The sequence below is a fragment of the Squalius cephalus genome (assembly GCF_949319135.1).
Source record: "Squalius cephalus genome assembly, chromosome: 22".
Taxonomy (NCBI): Eukaryota; Metazoa; Chordata; class Actinopteri; order Cypriniformes; family Leuciscidae; genus Squalius; species Squalius cephalus.
Window position 1 is genome coordinate 33216976 of NC_137143.1, and position 14936 is coordinate 33231911.

The 14936-nt window shown below is 39.3% G+C and overlaps 1 protein-coding gene across 1 annotated transcript; it reads right to left on the reverse strand.

Moving 5' to 3' along the window:
- LOC307150653 (protein NLRC3-like) lies at window positions 1-9510 on the reverse strand. Its single transcript, XM_079858046.1, has 7 exons — window positions 9310-9510; window positions 5076-5112; window positions 3216-4986; window positions 2777-3124; window positions 1396-1542; window positions 1194-1234; window positions 1-749 (listed from the first exon to the last, which is right to left on the reverse strand). The coding sequence occupies exons 1-7, from the start codon at window positions 9502-9504 to the stop codon at window positions 211-213; spliced, it is 3078 nt and encodes a 1025-aa protein (XP_079714172.1). The 5' UTR covers window positions 9505-9510; the 3' UTR covers window positions 1-210.
- Between the last annotated feature and the right edge of the window lie 5426 nt (window positions 9511-14936).

Consider the following 14936-nt stretch of genomic DNA (forward strand, 5'->3'; position numbering starts at 1 on the left):
ATGTTATTAAATTAAACAGTTTTGGTTGAAAACACATGAAAATGATACAGTACATGATTACAGTAATTGTCATATATTAAACAATACTCTTAAGTTTATTTCAGCTGGAGAATCAGAGGTTCAGTGTTCATCAAAAGTTGAAACACTTGCCGCTGGTTCTGAGTGGGTTCAAGTCTGGCAGGTCAATATTGCAGGTCATTCTACAGATAGTTACAGCGATTCTTGTCTTAAATGGACTGAACAGTCTGGCTCCTGAATCCTGAACGCAGCGAAAAGCTCCTGTTTCTCAGGGAAAACTGCATCAAACATGTACAAGAGTTTCATCTGTGGGCTCAAGCTATAGAAGCAAACAGAACCAGCCTCCCGGTCCAGGAACACGCCGAGTTTCCTGACGGACGCTGGTGGAACTGATACAGTTTTCTTGTTGTGATGAGCCTTACATACTCTATCTGAGCAATATAAACTCCATGACATCTCATTGCGTCCCAGACTCGCTCGATCACCCGCTCCCCTCCTCTCGATTCCCTCACAGGCCACGCCCACGTGCATGTCTGGCCCAATCACATCCACCGTCAAGAAGCAGCGCTCGGACAGCGCCGGGCGGCACAGGACCTGGTTACACGTGTCAAATCTCTCGGCATTATCTGGAAACTGCTGTTTCTCCCGCCGACGAGTGGCCACAGTGTTGCTCTCGTTCAGATGGAGGTGTCCATTAGCCGTCTGAGGGTCAAAGGTGAGCGTGACGCCGTCTAAAAACAGATTTATTAGATTAGCATCAACAATTATCAAGCGGTTCCCGTCAGCATATGCATGTGGGTAGAGGACATAATGTACTTCTGGGAAGTCATGTGTTACGTCCCTTTCAGTGTGTTTCTGTGTTTTATTGTGTCGTGGAACGTGTTTGTTTTCTATCCCGGACGAGCCCCCAAATATTCTTTGACCTATACGGGCCGTCACACATGCTTTTTTAAATAATTTGAGATGGAATAATTCATTCATAATTACACTGGCAGGTTTTTATGACCTCATGTTAATTTAGAGAAACACATGAAATATCTGCATGTCTACAAACCTATTAAAATAAAATAGAAAAGGTGTTAAAGCACCTTGTAAGCATCTACAAATACATATCAAATTTTAGCCTTCAATCTTGATGGTGATTTGAAAACATTAATGGTCATGTTTAAACTCACATTTGTCGAGTCCTGGTTGGTGACCGCAGACTCCTCCAGTTCTAGTCAGAGAAGAGTGGTAAGAGTAGAACCACTGTTATACAAGAACTTAAACATGAATATTATACTCTGAATGACAACATAACCTTATAAAACTCATACACTAAACAAGTGCATAGTGCATAGTTTAAGTCCATTTGGGACACAAGTCATGCTACAGTACCTCAGTGAGCACAGGTACTCATCCTTCAGAGTTTCGATGTTTCCAAGATGATTATACCGCAGATCCAGCTCTTTCAGAGATGAACAATTGGCTTTCATAGACGACACCAACTGATGAACTCCTTGTTCAATCTGACAGCCTGAAAGTCTATGAAGCAAAAGCAGTTTTTTTCAGATCAGCATATTGTCCCTTTGTCTGTGTTAAGACCCTGTTGTTTGCGGGCTAGCAGGGCTCGACAATAAGAACTAGTGGAAAAGTTTACAAATTGCACAAGTCTTGTGGCGATTTTAAACCATTCAAGTGTAAGACGATGCAAAAGAGAACTCTCTCAACCAAACACCGAATTGAGTTCTTCTATCCTCGTAAACACAGTCGGTTGTTTCTTAAGTGAACGCAAACAGTCCAGGAAGAAAATACTTGTCAATTTATTAGATTCATGCATGAGATCTTTAAGGCCGCATTTACACTGCAGGTCTTCAGTTAAGATTTGTTGGCTGCTTTTTCTGATGACCATTAAAAGTGACCCATATCCAATATCTGCATTTACACTGTATACACTTGGCAAAACAACCAAAAGGTAGACATACTGACCCGGAAAACCTCAGGCAGAAAAATAAAGTAAAAACAGCACGATTTGCAATGGACGCAGATGAATTGATAATACAAGCTTTTGCTTTCCGTACCATCTCTAAAGGTCAGCACAACATTGGGTTGAGACTTTGTCCTGCATTGCGCCATTGATAAGAGTCATGTGATCATGGTTGGTGTCCACCTGATTTGACTTCATCGTCGCTTTTTCAGTGGGAATACCCAATCTGTCCGCTTACATGGCAGACACAAATGCAGGTATTCGGTTCATATGAATGAGACCTTAAACCGATCTGAGAATATCGGAATCCATGCGATTTTTTTTTTTTTTTTTTTCTTTTTTTTTTTTCCTGCTCACACGTTCGTGGTCATATCCGATCTGTGCCACATGGGAGCGGAACAATGGAATTGGGTCACTTGAACCATGTAATGTAAATGCGGCCAAAGTGACAGCAAACCTGCTTTTTGTTTATTTGATCTGCTCATTGATTATTTGTTTACACTTTATTACTGACTGTTTACTTATCCTTATAATGTTTATAATATATTTATATTTAATAATGTTTTAATTTTATATTAGTTAGGCTAGTAGATTGATGAAGTATTTAAATTTCACTGGTATCTAAATTTTTTATTTCATAACCTTATGAAATAGAACAAGGTTACATGGATCAAAAACAATTATAAAACAATAACTTAAAATAGTTGTATTAATTTAATTTGTGGTTAAAATGTGAGCCACTGGGCCAGTAGAACAAATCCTCAGCGTTGAGCCCTGGTTAGTTTGACTTACTTCAGAACTTCAAGATGACAGTTTGCGCTCTGCAGTCCAGATGAGAGTATCTTCACTCCTGAATCTCCTAGAGGATTGTCGCTGAGCTCTAGCCATCGCAGATTCTTATTTTCTCCTATAAGCACATCCCTGATCAGCTCCATGTCCTGACTCTGGAGGTCATTGTGGCTGAGGTTCAGGATCTGAATCTGGCAATTGGGATCACAGAGCGCAGTTGAAAGATGGTTCAGAGCGGACCGTCCCAGATCATTGTGACTCAGATCAAAATGAATCAGGTGAGAGTTTGGTGACGTTAGGTAACACGTCAAGATCTCACAGTGCTGCTCTGTAAATCCGCTTCCTTTGAACCTGTCAGTGATGCATTCAAACGTACATTCAGTTTTAACCAAGAACATCATATGATACATTTTAAAGACATTTACTACATCTTAATACATACAGAGCCTTTTTGAAGCTTGTGATGGCTGGGGAGAATCTCTGAAACCCTTCTGAAGTGATGTTGTACTTCCTGAGGTCAAACTCATCGTGTTTCATATCTGACATTACAAACTGGTAAGCCAGAAGCGTGCACTGGAACAGTGTGAGGGGCTCTTTGGACCGCGAGCGTTCAAGATCTCGCATCTCCTGCAAAAATGACGTGTCCTTGAGCTCAACGAGACAACGGACAAGACTAATGCATCTCTCAGAGGACAGATCTTTCCTCTTCAAAGACTTAATGTACGTGGTCACCTTCTTGTGATCATCTGAACTACTGGGCCGTGATGAAGGCAGGAGTCCTGCAAGTAGATCTCTGCTGGAATCGCAAGAAATCCCAAAGAGAAAACAGATAAAAAGATCCAAGTGTCCATTTTCACTTTCCAAGGCCACATCAATCACATCTTTGAGAAAATCACACAGAGACTTCTGCCTCTTTTTGGCTGTTTTTAAATTCAGGGAGTCTTGGTTTCCTGATAGAAATGTGTGAAACACAAACAAGGCTGCAAAGAATTCCTGGACACTGAGATGGACGAAGGTGAAAAGTTTTGTCCTGATATATCCAAATTTGCACTCTGTGACACAGGTAATGACACCAGGATATTGAAGCGCTTCATTAACAGTGATGTTATAGTCCATCAAGTCTTCTTCTCTGAAGACGATGTTCTGTTCCTTCAGCTGCCAGTATGCCAGCTTTGCCAGTTTCATAATCAGCTCTCTGTGCTGCTTGAGAGCGTCCTGTTGTGACAGTTCTTTCCCTTGATATTTTTCATGGCTCAACCCGGTCTGAATGAGCAGATAGTGGATGTACATTTCCGTCAGATTTGAGGGCATGCTCCTATCTTTATTTTGTCTTGCAATTATGTCTTTAAGAACAACCACTGAAATCAAACAAAACAGAGGTATGTGGCACAATATCCACAGGCTCTTCTGAGACTTTAGGTGACAGATGATGTCTTGGAATAGCTCTGGATCCTCAAGGTGTTTCTTGAAGTACTCCTCCTTTTGGTCGTCTCTGAATCCTCGGATCTGTGTGATGTATCCACGTAAGAAGATCTCCCTCGGAAGCTGTCCAGCTGCGACCGGCCGGCTGGTGATCCACAGGTGAGCGGATGGAAGCAGTTTTCCTTGTAGAAGGTTTACAAGAAGGACATCCACTGTAGCTTCTTTAGTTACATCCGACAAAAGGCTGCTTTGAAAGTTCAAAACCTTTTTAAATTCATCTAGACCGTCTAAGATGAACAGAACTTTCCTATCACAGATCCATTCAGAGAGTCTCGCCTCTTTTAACTCAGAGTAAAAGACACAAAGCAAGTCAACTAGACTCTTTTCTCCTTCAAGCAAGTTCAGATCTCGGAACGGCAGCAGAAACACAAGCTCTAGATCTTGATTGGCTTCTCCGCTCGCCCAGTCAAGGACAAACTTCTGAACGGTGATCGTTTTCCCAATTCCAGCAATTCCTTTGGTTAAAACGGTCTTCATGGCTATATCTGTGGGCGGCTTTAGGATTTCCTTGTAGTTTATGAGTCTCTGAGCTGATGTGTTTAAATCATGTGTCGTCTCGATCTGCCAGATCTCATGTTCTCTGTTGATGGGGTCAGTCTCGTCATTGATGATAAACAGTTCAGTGTAGATCCTGTTTAGAGAGACTGACTGTGGTGCACTTCCCTCCAAAGTCCTCTCAGCGCCAAGCAGCATTCTTGATTTCATCTTATTCCTTACATTCTGAAAAATTTCTAAAAATCAGGACAAAGTTGGAAAGTCATATTATTAACAGGAGCATCACGCTTATGAATGCACAGTGTTCTACAACAAGAGCTCTTACCATGTTCGTTTACCGAGGTAGGGTGAGACACCAGAGGCTGAAAAACAAAAACAAACAAAAAAGCTCATACATATATACACATATATATATATATATATATATATATATATATATATATATATATACACTGCTCAAAAAAATAAAGGGAACACTTTTTAATCAGAGAATAGCATCAAGTCAGTTAAACTCCTGGGATATTGATCTGGTCAGTTAAGTAACAGAGGGGGTTGGTAATCAGTTTCAGCTGCTTTAGTGTTAATGAAATTAACAGCAGGTGCACTAGATGGGCAACAGTGAGACAACCCCCAAAACAGGAATGGTTTTACAGGTGGAGGCCACTGACATTTTTTCCCTACTCATCTTTTTGGACTGTTTTTCACCAGTTTTGCATTTGGCTAGGGTCAGTGTCACTACTGGTAGCATGAGGCGATACCTGGACCCTACAGAGGTTGCGCAGGCCGTCCAGCTCCTTCAGGATGGCTCATCAATACGTGCCATTGCCAGAAGGTTTGCTGTGTCTCCCAGCACAGTCTCAAGAGCATGGAGGAGATTCCAGGAAGACAGACAGCTACTCTAGGAGAGCTGGACAGGGCCGTAGCAGGTCCTTAACCCATCAGCAGGACCGGTATCTGCTCCTTTGTGCGAGGAGGAACATGATGAGCACTGCCAGAGCCCTACAAAATGACCTCCAGCAGGCAACTGGTGTGAATGTCTCTGACCAAACAATCAGAAACAGACTTCATGAGGGTGGCCTGAGGGCCCGACGTCCTCTAGCTCGATTGGCATTTCCCATTGAACACCAGAATTGGCAGGTCCGCCACTGGTGCCCTGTGGTTTTCACAAATGAGAGCAGGTTCACCCTGAGCACGTGACAGACAGGAAAGGGTCTGGAGAAGCCGTGGAGAATGTTATGCTGCCTGTAACATCGTTCAGCATGACCGGTTTGGTGGTGGGTCAGTGATGGTCTGGGGAGGCATATCCATGGAGGGACGCACAGACCTCTGCAGGCTAGACAATGGCACCCTGACTGCCATTAGGTATCGGGATTTCATTTCATTTCATTTATTAAGATCCCCATTAGCGCCTGAAATCTCAGTTGCTATTCTTCCTGGGGTCTCCTCTTCATTACATCACAAATTTACATAATTAATTATTTTGATGAAAGGATGAAATCCTTGGATCCATTGTCAGACCCTATGCTGGTGCAGTGGGTCCTGGGTTCCTCCTGGTGCACAACAATGCCCGCCCTCATGTGGCGAGAGTATGCAGGCAGTTCCTGGAGGATGAAGGAATGATACCATTAAAGGGCCACCACGCTCACCTGACCTACATCCAATAGAACACCTCTGGGACATTGTGTTTCGGTCCATCTGACATCACCTGGTTGCACCTCAGACAGTCCAGGAGCTCAGTGATGCGCTGGTCCAGATCTGGGAGGAAATACCCCAGGACACCATCCGTCGTCTCATTAGGAGCATGCCCCGACGTTGTCAGGCATGCATACAAGCACGTGGGGGCCATACAAACTACTGAGTACCATTTTGAGTTGCTGCAATGAAATTTCAGCAAAATTGACAAGCCTGCTGCATCATTTTTTCACTTAGATTTCCGGGGTGTCTTTGAATTCAATCCTCTGTTGGTTGATCATTTTCATTTCCATCAAATGATGTGGCATCCTTTCGTTCATAACACATTACCCAGTCCATATTAGTATAGATATCCAGCATGATATTTTTCCCCATTGAGATCTGATGTGTTTTCAAAGTGTTCCTTTAATTTTTTTGAGCAGTGTATATATATATATATAGTAGGGCTGTGACGTTAAAAAAAATAACGCAGATTAATCCATTCCATATTGACCTTTGAACCTGGAGCCGTTCTAGCCACCATTCGACTTTAAAATTAAGGAGGGAGACGAGAACGCGCTGGCGCTGCCTGGATCATTGATTGGAACATTTACTTATAAAAAAACAGCCGGCATTTCAACGTTGATTCACCGGTGAACGTAAGGGACCAAGGTCGAATCAATGTTGGATTATGTTTCGATTGTGCAAAACGAATCAACTTGAAATCGTGACGTTGTTTCACCGTTGATGTCGTGACGTTGTTTCACCGTCTCTTCTTTCAATATGGGTGAATAAAGATTGTATGTTGACGTTGAACCAATGTTGAATTATGCTTCGGTTTTGCAAATTGAATCAACATTGATATCGTGACGTTGTTTCACCGTCTTACCTTTCATCATGGAATAATGAGTCATGACAATGCTGACTGAATTTGTGATTAACTGTACACTAAAATATTGTTAACTGTCAAATTACTTGCAGCAATGGCTTAATTAAACACATTTAATAAAAATATAACACATGCTCAAGATTGTAAAACAAGTTTTATTCTGAAAAAACAAAAGTCTAAAAATACTTTCTGAAACAGATGAAAAACATCTCAAACTTTAAATTGCAGCATTTTCGAAGTAATGTTAAAAACCTGTAAAGCAAGTGTAAATAATGTTTATAATTTAATGTTTAATATTAAATGTATAATTTAATAATGTTCAATAATTTAATAATGTTCAATTGTATTGTATTGATTATTTGCTAGGCACAATTATTTCAATGCTCACCCTTTGAACATTTGAACAATTTCAATAACATGTTCAACACAATTATTTTTAATTGATTGACAGCCCTAATTTATATGCAATTAAAATGTGATTAATTTCGATTAATTAATTACAAAGCCTCTAATTAATTAGATTAATTTTTTTAATCGAGTCCCGGCCCTAATATATATATATATATATATATATATATATATATATATATATACAGGGGTGCACATAACATTTTTGGTCATGTTCTCAGGGGAGAACCTGGGGTTGTTGCTTGGTCCTCACATTTTCAAATGCATTTTTTCCTTAACCCACCTCACGGGAGGAACAAATTAGAGGGATGCATAATATTGTTAAATATTGTTATCTGACTATACCTACATCCAAATGTAAAAAAAAAAAAAAAAAAAAAAAAGCACACTTTAAAATAGTCAAATTTCTATCAGGCAGTAGGCTAATATGGCCTAGTCGAGTCTATGCAGACTGCTTGTTATTATCAGAGATGGCAACGCCGGCGAAGGAGGTAACTTTACATGACAAACTCAAAAAAGGAGAATTAAAAACAAAGGCAATAGAAGGTCATCCATCCATTTTTTCCCCCAAAACGCTATAAATCCATCCTTTTTTTATATATATATATATATTTTATTTAGTTTTTTTTAATTGATGGTTTGTCTTTTTTTTTTAAGTATTTTGTCATTTATGAGGAAAAAACAATCTTACGTGAGTGACAGTTCTCCATTACGGACGCGACCACTCTGAAAGCGCCGCGGCACTAAAAGACTTTCAAACTTTCACAGAGACCTCAAACAGAAAGCACAAAGCCTTTCTTTAAAGCGAATTTCGTTTTGTATTAATTGTATCTTAATTTTAATCCATGTTTCATTAACCAATTTCCTGGTTTTAATAAATAAAAAAAGTAAATAGGCTATCTTGATTGTTTAGGCTATTTTTTAATTATAGCCTAAGTGTAAAATATTAGGCTGTGTATACCGACATGGATCAATTATTAATATTAAATTTCATCTGTCTTTTGTAGGCATAGGCTAGCTGATGGCGCACCAACGAAAAATCCTAAATGATGTGCCAAAATGCGTTTTCTATTAGGCTACAATGAAAATATTGTACGGTCAGGTTTGCCGAAGTTCGTTTAATTTAGGCTATTTATTTATTTAAATAATTTATTTATTTTTGTCCATGTGCGCCGATCGGAGACGGAGTTCACTGCTGATATTCTGAGGTAAGAGAGTTTTCTAGTCTCGCGGCTGTCATCAGCAGCGCCTTGCATTGCCTAATCAGCGGATGGCGGGCGGGTACGGTTTTGAAAATTGGTCAAAAACGTTGGTACGGACGGATGATGAGTTTTGCGATGTGATTGCGGATGAAATAGCCCATCCGCGCATCTCTAGTTCTGAGGCCTATCCAACACCACAGATTGCGCACCTATCTATCCCCAAATCTTAGGTACGCAAATGAGGGTTGCGGCAATTCATCTGGTACGCATTGTTTAATTGGGTAGCGCATGCGCACCTGCGCACCACTTATGTGCATCCCTGTATATATATATAAAACACAAATCATTTCTTAACTAAGCAACTGTTTCTTAAATTATCAGACACTCACCGCACTGATGTTAACATCACCATATATTGTGTTTTCTACCATGATTGGAGCAACTATTGACCCGCCATTCCTCTGGTCAATTGTGACGTTATGCTGATTAGGGTTCTGAATTAATGGCTGTCTGAGTGATGTAGAATTATTATTATTATTATTATGCTGTCGTTGTGGAAGGTTGTTAGGCTGTTGATTTATCATGTTTCCAGGATGGGTTTGAATGCTCAGCATTTGAACGTCACCATCTGTTAAAAAAATGAACAATTAAATACACAACCAAAAAGCTTATTGAAGATTGAGTAACATATTGACTACTAAGAAAGTAAATTATCAATCTTTTCCTACGTTTGCTTTGTTTCCTACATTTCCTATGCTTTTTTCTGATTTTTTTCACTATGGATTTGATCCTTTTTAATGCCGTTTTCTTTCCATATCCATTCTGTAGTTCCTCTACTGTGTCTTCCAACCTCCCTGTTGTTCTTCTCCAGCTGTGTTAACCAAAGACAAACAGTTAGAAGAATAACATGTATGTACAATAGCAAAAATTATATCCAAATTATAGTTGGTCATTAGTTGTTAGGGTTAGATACACCTGCAGACACATTCATACACCTGTTCACCTGTTTTCATTTAGCATACACCAGAGTTCAAACATTCACTTTTTCAAAGGCCAGATAAGCTCATAAATACGGCAACCAAAGCCAAACGGAGAAAGGCAGCCAGAAATAACAATATTCTTCATATATAACACGCCAGTTCAAAGTCAATGAATCGACTGATGCTGCAGTGTTAGAGCACATGATGGACAGTGAACAGACGCACAGCAGGTTAAACCAGAGTTAAAGGGGTCATATAATGGCATTTTTGTACAATCTAATATGATTCTTTAGGGTCTAAATTAAAAGTTTGTAATATACTTTAATTAAAAATTCTCATTAGTATTGTAAGAAAACATGCCGTAATGTACCCTGAGTGTAAACAGCCGCATTCATCGTGAAGCGTGCAGCAAACGATTTACAAAGATTAATATAAATATTAATATAAAGGTTAATAAAGCGTTACACTCACTTCTTCTTCTGGAGGTGCAGCAGGAACACGAATAGTTGGTACCGTCCTTTTTTCAGGAGCAGCTTCTTAGCAAAACCAGCTTTACTGACCCTCATTTGTAAAGCAGTCTGGTGTGTGAAATGATTCATGCAAACATGAAAGCATTGACGTTGATATTGGGGAATATTCCCTTCGAAAACAAACTCAGCCACTGCGACTTCAGCGGGTCGGATTTAGGAACATCAACATGATGCTGTGTTCCTCATTACACCCAAGAACAGAACACCACAATCGCTTAGAGCCATTCTGCTCATAGACAGCGCTCCAGCGTATCAACAATGGCGCGCGGAGTATGATTGACAACAATCGTGGGAGGGGCGTCCGACCGTGTGAAGTCACAAAATCGAACGGCTTGATTTGAGACAGGGGAAAACATAAGGAGATTTTTTTTAGCATTTTTAGCATTTTATGATGGTTGTGTACAGGCACTGCCAACACACATTTCAGTACAATCAACTTGTAAAAGTGCATGTACCATTATATGACCCCTTTAAAACAATAGTCTCCGTTGAATTGGTGGGTGAATCAGTCTGAATGATTTGGACAGTTTACTCGCGTGCTGAATCGTTTGGGTGTCCAGTCCTGCTCCTGCCCCAATTACACACTCCTGAACCAGCTAATCAAGGTCTTACTGGGCATACTAAACCCATCCAGACAGGAGTGTTGAGGCGAGTTTGAGCCGAACTCTGCAGGACAGTGGCCCTCCAGGACCAAGTTTAGAGCGTTTTCTCTCAGTAAGACACGGCATACGTGAGATTGATAACGAGTAACCGTTCTGGACGAGTATTTTCCCTAATCTATCCTGCATGCTATCATTTGGATCAATTGCAAAGGTATTTATTTAATGCACAGCACTAAAATCTTCTCATCTGAGCTGTCATTGGTCTGTCACCGTTCACTAACGTCAAAATGTTTGAAATGACCAATCGAATTAAAGGAGGCGGGCTTTATGTTCACAGGAGCCGCTGAGAGCGAATTCCAGCTGATAACGGTCATAAAGTGCGAGATAAGGTGCAAGTAGCTAATCTAAACATTTCATATCTGATATAGCTGTTTTGAGAAAGGTTAAACAACAACAAAAATAATCAGGCAAACTAATCAACTTTTTTCTAATTTCACCATTTTGCACTTAAAATAGGCCTATATAATACATGTGATTTAATGTGAGAGGAGAAGAAACAAATAACAGAGCCATTTTCATTATATTAGGCATAAGATTAATAATTTTGTGAATGAATTTAATAAACATTTACCTAACATCCATAGCCTTCAGTAAATTAAGGCTAGACAAGAACAACAAAGTTCCTTTTTAAGTCAGTAAAGCTGTTACGCCACACTAAAATGCCCTTGGACAAACTACATTAGGGCTCAGACCCCGCTCTAGTTAGAACTTTGAAGCGCTTAAAAGTGTGGGGCTCAAAAATAAGTGTCATCTGGAACTCATTTATAGTTAGTTTTATCAAAAAATATGTTGATAATGATTAAAAACTTCAGTGCCCTTCGAAGGCACCATTTTAGATAGTTTGGCATGCAGGGATTGTGTGTCCGTATGCCAGTGAGAGAGAGAGTCTGGTGCTCAGAAATACATTCTACAATGATATAAAAATATAAAAATATTTCTACATTAAATGCCTATTTCTTTTCCTATTCTTTAATCCACACACAAAATAGTTTTTTTTTTTTTTTTTTTTTTTACAATTGAACCTCTGGATACTGTGTCACTCCCACACACTTCATCACCCACACACTTCATCACCCACACACTGGCACATCGCATCGTAATCGCATAATATCACTAATATCACCTGCTCAAGTACTTGATGAGTTTCTTCTGTATTAAAAAGCGAGTCTCCTTAGTCATATCCTTGCAAGATCTCAGGAATACTTTAACACTGCTCGTGTTCACGCGCTCCATCGCTGCACTTGAGTGTGTGTGTGACTCTAACGATTCAAACTTCCATAAAGCGCGCCAAAACAGCAGCGCGGAGATGTGACGTCACGTGTCGAGCGGGTATTCGTAAAAAGCACTTTCGATTCACTTCAAAAAAATATTTACATTAACTTCCGTCTTCAGCATCTGATGATTCCCGATATTACAGTTATTTTATTCCTTTATGACTCTGTTTTTCGGTTCAGCATTTGATATCAAATTAGAGGTTATGGTTTTATTGTTTTACACTTCTCAAAGCGCTTTCTGTTTGCTTTAAACAAGCGACTTTTTATTTTTATTTTAGATTTGATAGAGTATTTTATATTAAAACGAATTTTGTCCAACTGTTTAATACAGATGTGAATTTGTTTGATCCTTTCAATGCTAAAAACTCTAGTTTTTATTAAACCAACGTGCTTCGACATTAAGTGGGCTAATTGTTGAGTATGATCTGAAATATACTAAAGCAACAGCTACAATTTAAACAGACAATGTGTGTTTCAGGACAAAACAACGAGTTTACTCTTCAAGATAAGTCGAACAGACTCCAGTTACAGCAACTCCTCTAAAACACCACAGAGCAAAATTAAACACTGAAAGAAAGAGGATACTTTTATTTCGATTAATTTGTATTTTAATATATTCCTATTGTTTTAATAATAATAATGTTACACATCGCTTTTGTAAACCTCTAGTATTACCCTATTTTTTTCAGTCTATTACCCAGGGATCAGCTGTGGTGTTTCCTTCAGTCACCAGCAGATGGAGACAGATGACAGACAGCGTCACCACTGCAGCGCATGCGCAGAACACACACGCACGCACACACACACACACACACACACACACACACACACACACACACACACACACACACACACACAGATGGCCCTCTGAGCACATATGAGTGACAGATGTCAGTCATTTTCATCTTCTGAACATATGCTCTCATGGACATCCAGCAAAGTGCAGATTTGGTCCTTTAACCCTTTAACGTTCTGCTCAGTGTTTGGTTTAGCATTAGCACAGGGATAAACTCTGTTTAGGCAGAGAATGTCTAATATGGTTTAGGTGTGTTATGATGTTATGACACACATATCCAGTTGGTGTCGCTGTGTTTCCGGTCCGCGCGCGTCCAACGGTCCAGAGCTGTTCTGTTCTGGCGGGAAGTTCTGAGGTAAGTTGTGATAAACAGTCTGACACCACAGTAAAGCATTTCAATATTTCTGTTATATTATAGTTTCAAAGGTCTTGCTGAACAAAATTATGTAATTTGATACAACAATAAAAAATTCAATAAGGGTAAAATCATTTTCTAAAAACATGCTTTATCAAATGGTACGTTTTAACATTTATTGTACAAGTAGCTAAAAGCTAAAGCTAAAAGCAGCTATTTGCTACGAAATAAAAAACAGCTGATCATTTAATGTTGTTAATATGACATTTAATGTTGTTATGTCCTATGTGTGTGTGTGTGTGTGTGTGTGTGAGAGAGAGAGAGAGAGAGAGAGAGAGTGTATGTGTGTGTAGACTACTTAACACACACAGTAAAAAAAAATCATAGTTTTAGGTAATGTCAATTGTCATTTTATGGTAAAGGTAGAGAAACTAAAAAAAAAACTTTGGATTATTCAGTGTTAATATAATATATTTAAAGTATATATATATATATATATATATATATATATATATATATATATATATATATATATATATATATATTAGTACACAAAAAAAACATACATATTTACAAACTTTTATGATAGATACGATTAATCGTGATAAATCGATTTAAAGCTAGGGTAGGTAATCCTGTTCAGAAAAAAAAACATTCCAAATTTGTTTAAACTGTCTTTATATACCAATACATAATTAAAATGTAAGTACTCTGAAAAAGAAAGTATAAAAATCGAGTGTCTGTAGACCTCTCACGACTGTTGTAAACACAGGTCATTATTTCCATTCACTCCACCCCCTCCCTTCTGGGCTCCTTCCAAAGCCACGCCCCCAAAACACATGAACGCGCGACTCCGACCGCTCAGGCTCAGCTGAAGACGCGTTTGTTTACCTGAGACGAGCGGAGAGGAAGGAGCGCAGTGCATGCAGTGACATCATGTCAGAATCACATGTAATAAAATACCTAACTTTATCACTATGAATATAAACAAATATGATGGCTTTTAGTACTCACTATCAAGCTAGCATATCGATACTGGTAAAGTTTAAAATATATTTTGTTTGATTCGGTAACGAGCTATATTTAGGCTATAGGTAACGAGCTATATTTATAAGGCAAAGCTAGGTTGCATTGATACACGTTTTTCCATTACCATCAGTTAAACTGTGATGAAGGTGAATTTCGTGTAAGAGTCATAACATATACGGTGTTTTGCATGTAAGAGTTTCCATGATGAAAACATTGTTGACTCTGATGAGGACTAACGTTACACTCCGGTGACAAGTACCGCATCGTCGGTTCGAGGACAGGTCCACTCCGGGGTCGGGGACGAAGCAGAGGAGGTCGTTCAAGAGTGCGGGCAGGGTCCGAGGAAGTAGTTTAGCAAAGTAGCAAAGCTGGCATTGGTACTTTTTGCTG

Coding starts and splice junctions, on each gene's coding strand:
- LOC307150653 (XM_079858046.1), bottom strand. CDS start 9,504: ATGATAAATCAACAGCCTAACAACCTTCCACAACGACAGCATAATAAT. Junction 4,987..5,075: donor TACCTCGGTAAACGAACATG/GTAAGAGCTCTT, acceptor CCTGATTTTTAG/AAATTTTTCAGAATGTAAGG. Junction 3,125..3,215: donor ACAAGCTTCAAAAAGGCTCT/GTATGTATTAAG, acceptor CATCACTGACAG/GTTCAAAGGAAGCGGATTTA.